Source organism: Musca autumnalis, unplaced genomic scaffold (genome assembly GCF_047663935.1).
Source record: "Musca autumnalis isolate F117 unplaced genomic scaffold, ASM4766393v1 scaffold_4, whole genome shotgun sequence".
NCBI classification, from domain to species: Eukaryota; Metazoa; Arthropoda; class Insecta; order Diptera; family Muscidae; genus Musca; species Musca autumnalis.
In genome coordinates this window covers 148,513,167-148,532,762 of record NW_027411977.1, presented here as the reverse complement: position 1 = coordinate 148,532,762, position 19,596 = coordinate 148,513,167, and the positions used below count along the sequence as shown (strand labels likewise).

The following is a 19,596-nucleotide window of genomic DNA, read 5'->3' as shown; positions in this document are numbered from 1 at the left end:
TTCAAATTTTAAAATCATTTTGTGCGTGAGGTTTTTTCACCGAATCACCTTATAATTAAGATTTTATGTAATCTTATGGCAAAACTCATCACGCTATGATACAGGGATATGAGGTTGTAAAAAAGTCATAACCCTAATATGTATATTCATGATTGACCAATTTTTTTTTTAATTTGTACTCTACTCTGTATTTTAAAGTCTAATTTTAGTTCGCTACTTGAAACCGGTTCCATGTTCACAAGTCTTTCATCTGATACGACCAACCAAACATCTTGCGACAGATACCGCCAGTTTACACTATAAACTACTTGTACTGGGCTTATTAAGCTTCGTACATTAGCCGAACCATAACACTTATGCAACTCAAATTTCGTGTTCGTTGGAGCAGCGAAAAAAAATTCAGGTACTTAAAAATCCATTCTATGAGTTTAACATAAATTAAAATAAAGCTATTGGAGTTCATGAAGCACTAAAGCACTCCAAATCGTGCTTGTTCTAGCACAGAAATTTAGCACTGATATCTGTCTAGCTCTTTACAAATGATGGTCCAAGTGGTTATTTTATTTTTGTATGTAGTAATCTTTTTATGTTTTTCTCGAAACTTAATTTTTTGAACGTTGAGATTTTTGGATTCCCTTATACGATCGAAATTATTTTAAAATGTTATCGATACATACGGTTATCGAACGGTGAAAACGTATGGTAAACACAAACAAGTAAGATTTAGGAGGAATATTGAGGCCACAACCTTCAAAATACCGGAAATCGGGAGGTACCGTTATTTGGGGGATATATGAAGGCGTGGACCCAAAAAATTCTGGGGGAAATTTTATACCCCCAACGAAGTCTATCTACAAAGTTTCAGCCATATCGGTGTGATAACGAAGCTAAAACCTTCAAAATACCGAAAATCGGGTGGTACCGTTTTATGGGGCTATATCAAAACGTGGACCGATAAAGCCCATTTGCAATATCAAACATCCTAGGAGTAATAGAAACTTCTATACCAAATTACAAAGCTCTATCTTCGAAATTGCGAGCTGTATCTTGATTTTAACTGACGGACAGACGCACATGGTTATATCGACTTAGAATTTTACCCTGATCAAGAATATGTATACTTTATGGGGTCTCCGGTAATTATTTCGATGTGTTACAAACGGAATGGCAAATTTAATTATACAAATACAAATTGAAAAATTCAAACATGTTGTTGTGCGGCAAGTTTCTCAGAATAAGAAATGAAAACATGAAAATTGTATAAAATAATAGAACATTGTGAAAATTTAAAAGTAATTGTGATCCGTAATAAATGCCACAATGTAAAACTATAAAAGTCGCATTTTGGCATTGGAAAGTATATTTTTAATTTCTTAACTGCCCCATTTTGTCTATTTTTCCTACTAATTTTATTGGAAAAAGACAATAGTATGTGATTTTGTTTAGTTTTATTGCAAAATCTTCCATTAAAGTTCGTTTTATGGCACAAAAATAATCATTACGACAGCAGATGTGTGGCGGGCAAAAACTCGCAAGATTCCACTGTGTTCGATAACGGATGCCGCAATCCAAATTCTGAAAATATAGATCGGAATAACTCGATCACGTATGCGGGAATTCGTTGTTGACGCCAGTAAATACATGAAATCAATCCATTGTCCTGTCTTCCGTTAACTCAGGGTAAAATATCTCATAAGGTATACAAGCATATAGGGCCTGTTTCACTATATCGAAAGAAAATGAATGCGAACGAAAAACACCTAAACTTTGCTTTTCATTGTAATATTGAGTTTGTTTTTGCTTCCAAACAACTACAAAATTTGAAAATCATACACGAGTTAAGTAGTTTTTCTTTCGTTTTCATTTGCATTCGACATAGTGAAACAGGCTGATAATATTCGAGATATTCCTCTAGATCATTTGGATCACAATAAAGGAGAATGTAGATTATGTGTACAAAATATATCAAAATGCGTAAACTTGTAGATTATCAAGCAAGCTCTTGAACAGTGCCTATGTGAACTTAATATTATTCTGTGCAGAGTATACACTCATAAAGTGTAATTGCAGAAAAACGTTACTGTCATCTTATTAAAATTTGGTTGGGTTATGAGACTTCAATACTTACTTCCGTTTCATTAAGTTTTATCCACACTCACAAACTTACAACTCAACTTATATAAAATAGTAAGTAAACAAAAAATACAAATAATTCAATCCAATCGTTTGACAAAGTGGACAATACATGGACAATTGTAAGACTAATTACAATTTACATTAGAGATTATACGGGGTGCATCTCATGTGGTGCATGAACAACTGGTCAAACAAATATTTTTTCTAGATACCTTTGAGGTGCAGAAACAGCATTCAAATTCCACCGGTACATCCTGATCGTAGTTGTCCAGTCGTTGATTCTGCAAATTTTCTAGCGCCACTTGACGTCGCAATTCAGCCACTTCCTACAAAACGGGTGTGGGAAGGACATGTAATACATTCTCAAATTCTCAAAATTTATTATCTTAATTAAATTCAATTCAAATACACAAAATAAATATTTTCGAATGCAGAATTGAAAATAAGATATAAGATACAATCGTTTAGGGAAGTAAAAATGCACAAACAGTATTAAGAAACAGAAAAAACAAGAGAACCATTTATATACAAAAGTGCGAAAAATTCACATTAAATATGTATGTAGGTATGTATAACTAACAAAGAAACAATTGCAAAATGCAACAAGAAGACACCACATAAAGGAAGAAAAAATCAACGAAAAAAAAAAACGAACGAAAGTGATATCAACAGCCGATAAAGAAATGCAAGAACAAGGCATGTAAGAAAATCCACTAGTAAAAGGCATGTATGTATAATATGTATGTGTTGATATGTATTTATGTTTGTAGATATGTGTGTGTAGGTTAATGCATTCATATTATATTGATGTTTCAAGATAATACGTACATATGTATGTATAATAGTTGTGGACAGTAATCATTTATGTAAAGACGACAAATAAAAATCATAGAGTATTAAAAAAATTCAGTTTAATAATAGTACTGTTATTTTAAATTTAATAAAAACACGTTATTTACAATAGGTTGTAGTTAAATTATTTGGAATTGGATTTCGCCACAAATACACATCTTAGTTGCATAGGAACGGGTTTGTTGATTGTGGGTAACGTCTGCCCAACTGAAAAAGTGTATATTTGCGACGACGACGACGACTTATTCACAACCTCCAAAAAGAGTCGAGGTTCTTTAGATGCAATTTCATTTTTAAAAGCAAGTTCATGGCTAATGTGGCTATGTCACAACCTCCTATAAAAGCTGTGACGAAGCCAAGGAGTCAAAAAGCCCCTTGATTACTTTATCTCTCAGGTCGTTCAAGATAAGAAACAGCAAATTTCATTCACAATCAGTGGTTGTTAAGAAGATGAGGTCTTCTTAGGAATACCTAATTGAAAATAAGTCCTAAGCATCACATACGGTCCATCTTGATGACTAGTGGAAGAATCATCACTGGATGCACTAGAATCTTTCTAGGTGTTCGCATAAACCTTGTTATTCTGCAACTACAAGCAAGGATAGTTTACTACCACTCGAGGGATTTGAGTTCACATCCATAATCAGTTCTTAGCAGAAACCGTGAGTTCCTTCATACAAGGAATAGGTAATGGAAAGCAATAATCGATTTTTCGAATTTTCGATTTTGGTCTAAAACTAAAAATGCGATATTTCTGTCTGGCGATTATTTCAGTTGTATTAAAATTCGACATTTAACTGTTTCATAACCGTAGAAAATCGATTATAATCGTCTATTAATTGATTTTCGAGTTTTCTTTTAAAACTGGAAAACCTGCACTTTTGGCGGTTTTAAATCGCCAAGTCAACAATCTATGGGCAAACTCGAAAATTGATCAAAAATAATCGATTATGCGATTTTCCATCCAGAAAAAAGTCGACTACGATTTTTAAGGGGAGTACACACTAACTGTCAAAACTGACAGTCAACGTACTTTTAGGACAATTTTCCGGCAAATAACAACTTTTATTTAGCTAAAAACGTTGGAAATACAATATTTACGGTATTATTTAGAGATTACAAAAGAAATTTTTCAGTTAGGCTTTGATATTCACGAAATAGACCTCGATGTCTGTCAGTTTTGCTTGTCAATGTGTACTATACTTTAGACATTTGACTGCAAAAAGTCGAATAATCGAAAGTCGACTTACTTATCCTTACTTTATACCATGTCAATGCACAGTGGCCAATTTTACGAAAAACCTGGCGAAAACTCTAAAAATGAATAGATTTTGACCTACCCTTGGGTTCTTAGGTTTTTCGAATCGCTAGTTTCATTCTTCATATTAATAAAAAGGTTGAAGAAAACTCAAAATATTTTTTCATATACATATGCATATTGGCCGATTTTGGGAACTCATATAAATTTTACAAAAAAAAAAAAAAAAAAAAACAAACAAGAAACTAATATAGGGGTGCAAGCTTCTTCCATATCTATCCTTTTGGAAATATTTGGGTAAAGATTACTTGGCATCATTGCACTTTAGGTATATGGTATCATTGACAACTTTACTGATAAAAATGTGCGGAATATTTTTTTTTAAAAAAAATTAGAAATTTGTTTGCCATAAAATTTTACTATAGGTACTAGAATAAATATTATCAATACGCCAGGAAGTGATCCTTTACTACATTCTGAATCAACGAAAATATGTACATATAGGCAAGACAATTTATCATATAAAAACAAAACGTGCAAAGTTCTGCAGTATGTTTTGACGAAAATTAGTAAAAAACTTTTCCCTCTTTATGAAACGACAAGGTACACAGGCCAACTCGATTTTATGCACAACTATTTTCATAATTTATTCTGAAAATTAACCTTGAAAAAAAAATCAACAAATACGGACATCAATTATTATTATATTGAGATATACAAAAATTGCAAATAGGGTCACTTTGACATGCTTTTGTACCCACTTACTAAACATGAAACGTATATATGATTTCATAGCTACACGCAGAGGGATCCTATAAATAATATTTAACATTATATGTTGTAAATTAATGAATTTTTCTTGATTTTTTGCCAGGTTTTTCGGAAAATTATAAACTAGTTATAAACTATTTTTAAACTGTTTGAGAATTTTGCCTTTTTAGGCGAACATAATTTTTAGTTTTTTAGTTTTAATTTATTTCTCGTTGGAAATCGAGCTTTATGATCAATAATGCATCTGAAAAAGGAAAGCCGACGACTCGAACCCACACACCCACCACTATGTGACATGACATGTTTCGCCTTTGGTAATGAAGGCTCCTCAGACATATCGGATGTGGGACGGCTTCGCTATCATCTAACTTATACTCTATCAAATGCAATTTGTTTTTTTTTATACAAATCTGAATGTTTTGTTCAGTAATTGTATGGCTCTCATGACAAACGCTTAGCGTAGTCTTTGAAAGCAATGAGTTTGGCTCTGAACACTAACACGCCGTGACAACAATTTTTTTTTTGTGTTTTTCAAGGACGTGGGTTCAAACCCCAGCCTGGCTCAGCTGATTTTATTTATTTGAGAATTTTGACTTTTTAGGCGAAGATCATTTATAGTATTAATTTTTTAATTAATATCTCGTTGGAAATCGAGCTTTATGATCAATAATGCATCTGAAAAAGGAAAGCCGACTACTCGAACCCACACACCCACCACTATGTGGCATGACATGTTTCGCCTTTGGTAATGAAGGCTCCTCAGGCATATCGGATGTGGGACGGCTTCGCTATCATCTAACTTATACTCTATCAAATGTAATTTGTTTTTTTATACAAATCTGAATGTTTTCTTCTTCCTCTTTTGGTATGTCGAGTCTATCAAAACTAGCTTGTATAATTGTATGTTGCATTTATATCGAAATAATTACGAAAATGTATTTGAGAATCATTTGCGTCAAAAACACACTATTGAACATTCAACGTTTTCAGCTGGTTGATCTCTAGATGACGTTTCAACTAATTTATAGTTGGTTGTAGAGTAATACATTTATAACAAACTATTTTGTTGAGAAAAGTCCCGCAGGGAATAAAAAGTCAAAGATAAAAGCAAAAGAGAGAATTAAAAGAAATAACAAATAAAATGTAATAAATAAAAAAGTTCTTTTTTCTCTCAATTTAAGACAAAAACAACGTTTTTAAACTGACTATAAAAAGTCAAAAAATAGTTAGATATAAATTAGTTGAAAATAGTTTGTTTATAACTATTTAAAAGTAATGCAGAGATGGACAATTGTCCACTGCCTAGCTAATCCCCATGTTAAAATAGTTAGTTGGCGTAATGGAAAATAATCGAAAAATAACCACTTGTGGTTATTTTTAAACTAGTTATAAACTTTTTTAAACTAATTTATTTCCTCGCAGTGTAGTGTAAATTTTTAAAAATATGAGAATGTGTGTGTGAATTTTATGGATTGAGGAAATTAATTAAAATTAATTTTAAAAATTATCTTCGCCCTAATAGGCAAAATTTTCAAATAAATAAAAATCAGCTTGAGCCAGGCTGCGGTTTGAACCCACGTCCTTAAAAAAACACATGAAAAAAGTGTTGTCACGGCCTGTTAACGTTAAGAGCCAAACTTATAACTTCCAAAGGCTACGCTAAGCGTTTGTCACGGAAGCCATAAAATGAATGGACAGATTGTGGAAAACAAATTGCATTTGAAAGAGGAAAAGTTAGATGACTTCGAAGCCACTCCACTGATATGTCTGATGAGCCTCTACCAAAGGCGAAACATGTCACATAATGGTGGTTGTGTGGGTTCGAGTCTTCGGCTTTCCATTTTCACTTTCAAAAATCATTGGTCAATAATTTTGATTGCAGATGAATGCTTTGCTACAAACTTATCAAACACATACGCATAGGAGGACGATGAACCCGCTGGACAAGCAAGATAGTGTATGGGCCGCTTAAAGTTTTAATAAATTCAAAAACATAATACAGACACATAAATAACAAAGACGACACATAATGCATGTGTGTACAGTTTTATTTAACATAAATATAAGTACACAACAGAAATATGTTACTCGAAAATCGCTTTTAGAGGGAGAAAATTAAAAAAAATATTTGGTATGAAATATATAAATTGAGTGATCTGTTTAAGAATAATTTCTTGAATATTTGATCGTTAAAATACGTAATTTTTATTTTTAAACATAACATTATGTTAAATGCCAACGCCACTCACTGAAAAATATTAACAAGAAATGTCCTGTCTTGTTATATTTATTGGTATGTTCCAGAACTACAAGAATTTATTATTTTTTACTATTTTTTCGATAACATGAAGGAAAAAATGTTATCGTAGTAACGAGTTGTAGATTCTTGCAGGTTCTGGAACAGACATTATGTCTTTGCTTAATAGCTCTGTTTCTATGAAAATATGAAATGAAAACTGCCAAATGAAAATATTATAAAGGAAATATTTTTCATATTTTCATATTTAATAGTCATTTACGTCAAATTTGGTCAAAATAATGTATTATTGTGAATTGGTTGTTTACATTTTGTATGTGTTTTTATTCACAATAATGCATTTTGACAACTAGTGTGATAACCAGCTGTTTTTGCCGCTGTACCTGTATTATTGTGCCATGGTAATTACTGTTACAAAGACATAAATACAACAAGATAAGACATTTTTTTTGCTATCATTCTTCAGTGAATGGCTTTTGAATTTAACATAATGTTATATCACGATATGGTGATATAACATTTTTTTCTTTTATACATTTTTACGTATTTAACCGAATTTACCGATCCAATTGACATAGAATTATTCTTGAATAGATCCTTGAATTCATAAATTTCGTTTCTGATACCATTACATGAAATGTTCCTCCTTGGTTGCGATTTTGAATTAACTGCAACCTGTTAAGGGTAATGTTTCTATACAAAGTTTCGTAAACATTTTTTTTTTTTTTGTTGAATGCATTTTGTCTAGTCTTAGTTGTATTTATGTCTTTGACTGTTATTACAAGCATTTTGGTCGATAACCAAATGTTTTGAATTGTTATGTGACTCGTAAATTACCTTAAATTTGTTGATGTGTATTTTTTGACTTTTTGAGACTTAACATAACATATTTATTTCCTGTATATTTTAAAATAAAAACAATCCAATGAGCAGACGGCTATTGTTGTTAATTGGTAAGTGTAGATATGCTCGAAAGTGTAGTTAATTGTACAATAATATTTGTAGCAATAATCGCAATGTTGAAACTCCCGAGTCGTGCAAATCGTGCCGAACAGCCATTCTATAAAATGGACGATAACTTCAATATGCAGCTTGAAAATCAGAAATTGAACGACAGACTTAGAAAATTTATCTATTCATATAGGCCACGTTCGGTAATAAAAGATTATGATGAATCTCAGACATCTAACACAACAACAGAATGTGGTAAATCAATGAAGAATAGTTAAATCGCATATGAACATTTAAAAAAAATTGTATCGTGTTTCTTTAGTTTCTCCCGTGCCCGAAGAGGAAGAAGAACCAAATTATTCGGAAGATAATATGGGGGAAATTACCACAGCCGAAGTCCCGCCAGTAGACGACTATGAATTGTCATCACCAACAACCCCCCAAGAAGCATTCGGAGAACAATCTACAATGAACAGCATAGATCAAGAATCCAAAGCTAAAGAATTGCGAAATCTAATCCAACATTTGTACATTGCCCAGGCTCGTGTTCAATTAGAGGCTGCCGAGATTAAAAAGGCTCAAGCTGTAGCAAATACTGCTCAACAAGCTCTTGAGGAAGCAGCAAATCATGTCCGAGCCATTACAGCCACATTACAAAATTCACAGCAAGAAGTAGCTGCCGCTGCAATTCGAGCTCAAACGGCACAACTGCAATTGGCAGCTCATGATCAACTTTTATTTGCTGCTCGACAGGATGTTGATGCTCTATCATCTCAAATGGTTGGTCTGCAAGCTGCAGAGGGTATATCACAACCCCAAATAACAGTCGATGTATCGGATCTATTGGAAAAACTAAATCAACCTTTAGCCGAAACAGATAAACCAACCCCAGTTCCACCTATTGTTCCCATACCTGTAAAGCAAAAACCAAAGACTAGACGTAATGTTGGTAAAAGATATCAGATATCGCAATTTGGAGAGGTTTCAGCGAAGAACTAGTTTTGAAATCGATAATTATTATTATAACATAATTGGAATACATTTTTATGTTGCAAACATATGCCTATTGTTGTTTTTGCAGAAAAAAACATGTACATACATAGGTATATTAAATATGTTTATGTGATAGGTGAATTTTACACTCCTAATACAAAATGTGTATTTGATGTCAAAAAGGATAATTTAGTCAGACTAATATCTTCCAAACCGTTAAGGGTTGGCCCCTACTTGTCATATATTTTTGTAAGCTTATTTAGTACATAAAGATCTAGTCCTTCATCGATCTTTTTTTTAAATATTAGATTTTACTGAAAAAAAATCAAAATTTCAATTTTTGGCTTAAAAAACTGACGTTTTCTGGTTGTTTCGAGGAAACACGTTTTTATTAGTTTCTATGTTACATGCAAAACACAATAAATTTTTCTCCTCCCACGCTAATATTTTAGGCAATATTGTTCCGATCAACCACATATTTTATGCTATTTATCGGGTATGTTCTGAGACATACTTCACCTCTTACTTCACGCCTCAAGCATGATCTTCACTTCATTTACGCTTTTTAAATACCCTAATGAATCTTTGTCCCAAGAAAAATAGGAATAAACGGGATGAACAAAATGCTTGAGGCGTGAAGTGAAAGGTGAAGTGTGTCTCAGAACATAACCGTGTAATTTGAAATAAGCCAATACAATTTTTTCGGTCTTCTGAAATTTACAAGTGGTAGTCACCCCACAAGAGTTTTGATTTAATCTCGGAGGCAAGTTGCAGCTACATCTTCTAGGTAGTAATCGTCAAGGTGAAATTTTTTTTCATAACTTTTTCACGGATTTTATGTCTATAAAAGACAAACCGTTCCAAATTCAAGGGTTGCGTTGACGGTTACGTCTTTGGGCATTTCAGGTGATGATGTACTTTATTGGGTCTCAGACGAATATTTCGATGTGTCACAAACGGAATGACAAAATTAATTTTATACTTCATATTAAGATAGAGGAAATAAATATTCGTTTCTTATCTCTCCTGAAAAGTTGCATTTTTTAGTTACGAGGTTGAGAATGTAAGGCATCGATTTGATATGCTGACTTTAACTTCCACGTTTACTTCCGTGCCACAATCTGCATTGACCATACTTCCAACATAATAGATGTAACATAGCTTTGACCACCTACAATTATTGTACAATTCAGATTTTTGTGCATTAATTTTAGGCCTGTGCTTTCGCAGATTTTATGGGAGATTTCGAACAATCACAGGAGATGTCACTGAATATACCAGCAAGATAAGACGCCTGCATCAGCTAGATATCTCCGTCCTATGTAAGTATGCCAGATTTACATTAGCTCTGTTCCAGAACAAAAAAGTTTTTACAATTTTTACCACTTTTACACATTTTGCGTTCCCGTACACAAAATGTATATGATAATCGTTTACGACTTTTACGACTTTTACCACTTTATAAAGTACGGGAACAGGCCAATTATGTCAAATAAAATAGCCAAGTAACACAAACAGTTATGTCTCGAACAGTTAAGTAAACAAAAACAGATTGTAGACAAGGAGACAATTTACTGGACGATATTCATAACATCTTGCCGCAGAGGGCTAAACTATAAGCATATGTCTACGACATCGACATCAAGGGTACATCTCCACGACCTGCCAATTTATATGTATTATCAACGCACAAAACCTCATTTGTGAGAATGGATGCAAGTGCTCCAACAAACAATTCAAAACAAGAAAAGAGCAAAACTTCCATTGAAAGTTCAAATCAAATGAAGGAGAACATTCCTGTTTGAAATAAAAAAGCTATTTCTCACGAAGTTCCCCAAATAAATAAAGATTTGTTCTCATATCATAGAGTGCAGCCATATTCCTTTTTAACTCAACGATATACGAACTACTTCTTAACGGCGCGCCGAACATAGCATGAAATGACTTGTAAAGAAGATTTACATGGCTAAAAATACTTAAAACGTAGCCATAATTTTGCTGAGGAGTTTTCAGCACCACTGAAATGTGTGATGTTGTCGTGCATCAATATCCAGTATGGTATGAAGAACGGCACACAGTGGTTCAGAAATCGATTTTTCTGACCAAAACCCCCAGTTTTTGTTGTCACCGATTGCTAATTTCTAAATGGGATTCGATAGTAAACATATTGAAACTAACGAAAGCAAAAAATTGGATCAAAATATTGGAAGGTGGGGCGTGGCGTGCTCCTAAAGACGAAAAATGTTTCCCAATTTTAGAAAATACGCAATTTTCGCAAATTTCTTGAGAAAGTAACAGATATTTCTCAGAAACTATAACAGATATTGTGTTCATTGTCTTTTTTTAAGTAGGTAGGATTGTTGCCTTTAAGAATTGCTTTAATACATTTCAGTACTCAGCCCCCCTATTCAGTAACTTTTTAACAACTTTACTCATTGTTTATTGTACAATAGGGTTATGACTTTTTGACATTTTTCCTCAAAAATGATTTCCTGTAGCAGAGATGAATGAACTTTTGCCTATTAATCACTATGCTATCGTTTATTCCATTGAAATATAAAAAAAGTTCACGCACAAATCGATTTTAAAAAAATAATTTTTTGAAAAAATATATGAAATGAAAAAAAAATTTTTTTTTCAAAAAATTATTTTTTGTTGTACGAATGAATAAATATAAGCCTACTAATAACTATAATAACGTTTATTTCATTCAAATATTAAAAAAGTCGCGAAAAAAGTCACTTCGAAAAAAAATTTTAAATTTTTTGTTTTTTGTTAAAAAATTATATTTTTGAATAAAAGCGTTTACGACATTTTTACGATTCTCAGAATTGAAGAAAAATAGTGAGAAATAAATTTTATGTCATTTTAATTATCTCATGTGGCTCTAAAGTTTATTTTCAATTATATATCTGTTTTCAGTGACTTCAAAAAATTTACCATAATTTTGATAAATTCAAATTTTAAAATCATTTTGTGCGTGAGGTTTTTTCACCGAATCACCTTATAATTAAGATTTTATGTAATCTTATGGCAAAACTCATCACGCTATGATACAGGGATATGAGGTTGTAAAAAAGTCATAACCCTATTGTACAACAATTTCATTTGTTTGTTTTGTAGTTGTTACAAAAACAAAAGAAATTTTAACAACTTTTTAATCGATAAAAGTTACAGAATAGGCCTACAGGTATTAAATTTTAGTGAAATTCCAAGTTTTATGGACTAGAACTTTTAGGGTACAGCTTGGAACAGAGTCCCGTTTTCACGGAATGATGCCTGAGAGTGTGCTTTTTCAACCCATATATACTTTTGTACGCGCCGGTCCGTCCGTTTAACACTTTTTGAAATTACCTGGGAAAAAATGTGCGTTTTTCCATACCGTTTCCCATATAAATGATAGCTTTTCACACAAATGGAAATTTTTAATATATGAGTTTTTATAAGAGTTATAAAATTTTTATGAATACCCCATTTTTCAATTTTGGAAAAAAATAAATTTTTTGAAAAAAGTTTGAAAAAAAAATTTAAAATTTTTTTTTTCAATTTTTTTTTTAATTTTTTGTATTTTTATGGTTTGTTTATTGGGGTTTGAGTTTTAGTCAAAAAGTTTGTAATACCCTAGACAGACGGCAGAGTTAATTTGCATTAAACATTCCTTAATTTGAATTAACTTTTTACCCTGACAGACGATAGTTTCTGCATTTATGAAACATCTGTTTGTGTTGTTTGTTTGTACCCAGCAGACCATTTCATAAAGTTTTACAAAAGTTCGCCAAAATATGCGAAACAAATATACTTTCTACCATTGACTTTTTCACCACGATGAAGCAAAAATAAATTTAATTTATTCGCGATGTTTTTGAGTCTTTTTAATATTATAAAGCTGTCGCAAAACTGTAAAGAAACATTGGAAGAAGATATTATTTTTGAAAGAATTGGTATGTTGGGTAATGAAATGTTTGTGAAAATAAAAATTTTAAAAATAGATTTGATAGAAGGCGCGAAAAATGATTAGCTGCTATTCTATTCGAGAAAGAAGACTTAAATATGGAAATTTGACAAAAGACAATTAATTTTCAATTCAAATTGTGTCTCAGAGCATGAATATGCTCTCTCTCCTACATGAATATGGGCTCTCTTTTACAGCATTGCCATATTGAAATACCTAAATTTAGTTTAAATTTCCTTTGATTTTGTGCATTAAGAAGGTGGATAATGCACGAATTAATTTGAATTAAGACAGTTAATGCAAATTAACGCTGCCGTCTGTCTAGGATATTACGCATCGAACTAGCTGAATCGATCTACCTATGTGTGTCCAGCCGTCCGTCTGTCCATCTAAACCTTGTAATCACGCAACAGGTCGTCACCAAATTTTGGGTGTTGACGAGGGTTCCGGAGAGGAAGAAGCCTATTGATTTTGGTAACAGTCGGATAATATTCAAGGGTTGGAATAGGCAGAAAACTCATTTGGAGAAAAAGTCGACGATTTATTTCAAAGCGAATATCTCCGTTTCTATAATGGGTATATCAAGTAGAAAGATAGTAGTAGATATCACCTTTACAACGACATAACGTAGGTGGTCAAACAACGAAGATATCGCAATAGTCGGTAATAGAACCCAACTTTTCATTTTTGCGATTTTAATAATAATGACAAATATCACACCTTTGGTTGGGGACCTTCCAAAAACAAATTCTAACTATGAAAGTAGAAAATCCCTTCCTTACAATGATGCAAAGTAGGTGGGCAAAAAAACGGAGATATCGCAATAGTCGCTAATAGAACCCAACTTTTCATTTTGCGACTTTAATAATAATGACAAATATCACACCTTTGGTTGGGACCTTCCAAAAGCAAAGTCTGACTATGAAAGTAAAAAATTCCATCCTTACAATGATGCAAAGTAGGTTGGCTTAGGTGGGCAAAAAACGGAGATATCGCAACAGTGGGCAATATATCCCATTTTTCCATATTTTTGTAATCACGCTACAGGTCACAATTTTGATTGGATCGTCACGAATGTGGTTGCCAAAGAAGGGTACTAGAGAGGAAGAATCACATTGAGTTTGGTGATGGTCGAATAATATTCAGGGGTCGGAATGTCTAAAAAACGTATGTGGAGAAAATTCAAAGTTTTATACTTATGCGAATATCTCCGCTTCTACTATGGGTATTCTAACGACAAAGCCTGTCAATGGAACAAGAAAAGATCACATTTATAATGACGCAAGATAGGTTGGCGTACATAACACTTTTCCATTTTTTTATTTGACGATGTACATGGATGTGTTTCAACAAAATTTACCTGTATTTGTTAAGACATTCTGAGGTTTAAATTAACACTAAATGTGGCATTGATGCTAAAATATCGGAATTATTGCAAAAGGCACTTAGCTATCCCAATTTTTTGAATTTTACCAGGGTATCACATAGTCGGGCCCTGTCCCGACTATAGCCTTTGATCACTTGTTTAAATAGTTAGAACATATGAAAAACTCAAAAACACTTACATATATTTTGATGCATATTTTTGTGTTTTCCATAAAATTTGCAACAAATTCTCAAGGTTTGCCGTGACAATGTATTCTCTATGAATATCAGAGGATGTACTTTCTCACGCCTTTCTTTTAAACGCTATATGTATATTCAGCATTAATTTTGGGAGACAATAGGGTTGTATCCCTGACCTTATGTACATATTTGGAGCCAAAATACCGGACCACACCAATTATTTTAAATGTGTTATATCTTGAAAACTGAGGACCACGGGGGCCTATTGCTTTATAATCGCTATATTTACTAAACTTATGGATGCATCGACTTGCAAACTAATTTTCGAGACAATGGTAGCGGCGCCCCCGATCTAGTATTGTTTCTTGGTGCCCGAAGTCCCGACCATGGATAGTGTTTAAGTATGTTATATATCGAAAACTAACGAACCGATTTTCATGACATTTGGAGTAATTTCGGTTCGAAAAATTTACAAAAAAACTCGAAATACATTGGGACATATTAGAGTATAAGGATAGTTTTTTCAAACACAAAATTCCAATTAACAACCAATTCGGTAAAATTGTGACTAAAATCTTCAAAGAACTTTATATAAGAGCTACACAAAAGCGTAGGTCTCTGTGATTTTTGGCAAGGGATGTTTTGCACCTGTTATATTATTTTGTATCCCTAGCAAAAGCTAAAAACGAAATTTCAGTTTTAGTTAGTTAGTTATTCCGGTTGAATAATGTGGCTAAAACTGTCAAAACGTATCAAAACGTCGACCTGCATCTAGAAATTTCTGGAGGAACGTTTCGCAACTCGTTTCAGTCATTTCCGTTTAATTTTGTGGTTAAAACTAACGTGAACCTATAACGGCAAATTTCTGGTTGAAACTTAAAAAAACCAACAATATATATATATATACCCAGCAAAATTTGACGGAAGGGGTTCTTTGCGATGACGTGATTTCATGTCATCGTTTGCATTGGTTCAAAGGAAGTCGTGAAACATCCGATCTTTTCATTAGGATTTGAACCAATGCAAGGAAGTCGTGAAAGATCCGATCTTTTCATCAGCATTTGTACCCATTCCATCGATCCAATAGAGATGATGTTTGTGTTTTTATTTACACACCTGTTTATTTTCATTTTGGTATGTTCCAGTACTGCAAAAATCTACTAATTTTTACTATTTTTCCGATAAAATAAAGGAAAAATTGTTATCGTAGTAAAAATAAGTAGATTCTTGCAGTTTCTGGAACAGACCAAAGTTGTTAGAACTGTCGTCGTGATGTTGTCTTACATTTCCTGCATATCAAACAACTAAAACTTCTAAACAATTGGTATTATATGAAGTCCCAACCATCGAGCTAAAAATAGAATCGGACTGCACAGATTGCTATTTTAAAAGTTCCCTTGTCTGTTCTAAATCTGACATAGAATGAAATCAATCAAATCTCGCTTCTTGGAATTTGAAAAAAAAGTCCGAAACGAAAAGGAACAAGAATCTGAAAATAAAGAAGAAACTACTTTTGGAAAGAAACAATTAAAAATAAATTAATTAAGCATAAATGGTATTTTCCATAAAAAGTCTCTCCTCCCCGTTCGTTACATTTTGTTCTTAGAGATCCCTAAAGCAAGCCGGGTTGTAGATCCCTACATATTTCCGTCACTAAACAAAAGAGTATAAATTACCAAAATGTGTTTATAAAATAACAAAATTATAAAATAAAAGTAATTTAAGAAATTAAAATACTTAAAGGAGTGCATTTGGAGTCCATGTTGAAATCTGAACTGGTGATGGGAAGATAATTGAAAAAACCTTTTGTAAGGTGAAAGAATATCAGTTGCGGAGAACGGAGGAAGTAATCTTTTGCGTTGCAAAAGACATGACATGTCAACGCATTGGTTAAAATGACATGCTTAGGATCCAGAAAAGAACGTCATCTTTTGGGGTCCACGCTCATATAAAATTCATCGATGAAGATGCTAAAAAGATGACATGCTAGATCACTTGCACCCATGATTGAATGTCATCTTTGGCATCGAACATTTTGCTGGGATATATATATCTACATATATATATATATATATATAAATGAGCTTGGTGATAAGTGATTGACTGACTGACTGACTGACTGACTCATCATCAACGCCCAGCCAAAACGGCTAAAGCTATGAGCTTAAAATTTTACCAGTAGGTCACTGTTGGTGCAAATGTGCGAGATAAGGCCGGGTTTTAGAAAATTCGTCCTGGAACCACAAAAAATAACAACAACAAAAATCCTTATTTTTCATTATTATTACGTACTTATTCACTTAGTTGGCCCTCTGCAAGACATGTGTCAAATTAACAATGCTATAATTTCATGATACCGTAAACGATCACACATAATTTCAAATTTTGTAGTTTACTTCTAGGCGCACTTATTTTATCGTAAACCACTAAATAATAGAAAGACAAGACATTTGTTATCTTCCATTGCAACAGATGTCGCAGTTGGTGATAATGATATAAACATCAATTACGCGAAAAATACAAACCGATCCTGATTTAGTTTTCACATAACAGGTGTCGCACAAAAGATTTTCATTCGTTAAAATACAGTTAGAAAAGATGATTACAAACGATGCATTTGTAAAAATTTTGATTTTCAATTTAAAATTAAAACAAAAATTCTTTCAATGAATGATGTTGGGTTTGTTGAACAAATGAGTTGATGTTGAAGACAACATTAGGGGAATAAATTCAGAAATCGGCCAGAAATAACAACAACTAAAAACTGTATGGACCTCACTTTTTGGTAATAACTAAATGTTTGCAAATTAATGAAAGTGCAATAAAATTGTGCATATTACCACGATTTATTTGCAATTAAGAATTTTATCGTACATGGAGATGTACAGTTATAACTATTCAATTTCAAAATCTGTAATTTGAAGAAATCGCTAAATAATTAATGAAATCAATAATAGGCCCCAGGAATATAGGAATTTGGTATGGAAATCAAGGTTGGGAAGTGGTGCTTCTAAAAGGAAATGGTTTGCAAAATTACCAATCATGTGTACGAAAAGTACTAAATGGTACTAAATTTAGTACAATTTGGATTTGGGTGAACGGATAGAGCTGGATTCCTGAAATTTGGAATTGATATTACTGTTGGAGTGTAGGACTGGGGAAGTTTTGGAAATTCTTACTTATGTGAATGAAAAGTACTAAATGGTACTAAATTTGGGACAATGGGGATTTGGGTGAACGGATATAGTTGGAATCTCGAAATTTGGAATTGGGATTACTGGTGGGGTGTAGAATTGAGGTAGTTTTGAAAATTCGTACTTATGGGTACGAAAAGTACTAAATGGTACTAAATTAAGTACAATTTGGATTTGGGTGAAGGTATGTATGTAGCTGGAAACCTGAAATTTGGAATTAAGATTACTGTGAAGTGTAGGACTGAGATATAAGGGTGGTTTTGGAAAATCGTTCTTATGTGTTCGAAAAGTACTAAATTTGGTACAATAGGGATTCGAGTGAACGGACAGAGCTGGAATCCTGAAATTTGAAATTGAGATTACTGTTGGAGCATAGGATTGGGGAAATTTTGGAAATTCGTATTTATGTGTACGAAAAGTACTAAATGGTACTAAATTTATTACAATTTGGATTTAAGTGAACGGATAGAACTGGAATCCTGAATTTTAAGTATTTTAATTTTATTTATTTTAATTTAAAGTATGAATTTTTGTAAACGGAAAGAGTTAGAATTTGCAACCCGTTCGCGGTAGGCTATAGAGGTAGAATTTGGATTTGGGTGACGGATAGTGTTTGAGTCCTGAAATTTGAAATTAGGATTACTATTGGAGTGTAGGACTGAGGTAGTAAGGGTACGAAAAGTACTAAGTGGTACTACCTGTGGTACAATTTGGATTTGGGGGAACGGATAGAGCTGGAATCCTGGAATTTGGTCAGATTGCTGCTGGCGTATAGGATTGAGATGGAAGTAGTTTTTGAAATTCGTACTTATGGGTACGAAATGTACCAAATGGTACAACTTGGATTTGAGTGCACGGATAGCGCTGGAATCCTGTTATTTGGAATTATGGTTACTGTTAAAGTGAAGGATTAAGGTTGTTTTGGAAAATCGAATTGTACAGTATTTGGTATAATTTGTTTTTGTGTAAAGGGGTTTTTGGAAATTCGTCGCAGAAAGGTATGAAAAGTGCTAAAGTGTACTAAATATGGAATCCATTGTATTAGGCAAACGCGAAAAGCTAGAAATCTGAAATTTTGAACGAATGGTCATTGATGGATAGTTAGGAAGATGTACCAAAGGGTATTTAGAAACTCGACCTATAAGTGTACGAAAAGTACTAAAAGTTTCTAAATTTGGTACCAATTGCATATTTTTAATGGGTAAAGCTAGAATCTTCAAATTTGGTATGGGAATCAAGGTTGGGAAATGGCGTTGAAATAAGGAAATTGTTTTGGAAGTTCGTATTTATGATTACGAGCAGTACTAAATTTGGATTTGGGTGAACGGATAGAGCTGGAATCCTAAAGTTTTGAATTAAGATTACTGTAGGGGTGTAGGATTGAGATAGTTTTGGAAATTCGTACCTTTGGGTACGAAAAGTACTAAATGGTACTAAATTTGGTACAATTTGGATTTGGATGAACGGATAGAGCTGGAATTCTGAAATTTGGAACTAAGATTACTGCCGGACAGTAGAATTGAGGTAGTTTTGGAAATTCGTACTTATGGGTACAGAAAGCACTAAATTTGGTACAATTTGAATTTTAGTAAACAGATAGTGTTGGAATTAGGAATTAAGATTACTGTAGGAGTGTAGTATTGAGGAAATTTTGAAAAGTCGTACG

General features: G+C 32.9%; 2 protein-coding genes across 40 annotated transcripts in view; one reads left to right on the top strand and one right to left on the bottom strand.

Moving 5' to 3' along the window:
- Shab (potassium voltage-gated channel shaker cognate b) overlaps nt 1–19,596 on the bottom strand; it is a 394,632-nt gene that overhangs the window by 42,228 nt on the left and 332,808 nt on the right. For 30 of the 39 annotated variants that reach the window (XR_012412620.1, XR_012412621.1, XR_012412622.1 and 27 more), the window contains one exon: nt 2,349–2,462. The exons of the other annotated variants lie outside the window; for them this stretch is intronic. Coding sequence is in view for 26 of the 30 variants with exons in the window: in XM_073983598.1 (XP_073839699.1) it covers nt 2,349–2,462 (114 nt within the window). In the remaining 4 variants the exon portion in view is untranslated. The remainder of the gene's footprint in view (nt 1–2,348; nt 2,463–19,596) is intronic. 39 annotated transcript variants of the gene reach the window in all.
- On the top strand, nt 8,107–9,320 carry LOC141402413 (uncharacterized). The gene is made up of 3 exons (XM_073983636.1): nt 8,107–8,227; nt 8,280–8,480; nt 8,548–9,320. Exons 1-3 carry the CDS (start codon nt 8,200–8,202, stop codon nt 9,222–9,224), a joined length of 906 nt encoding a protein of 301 aa, XP_073839737.1. The 5' UTR covers nt 8,107–8,199; the 3' UTR covers nt 9,225–9,320.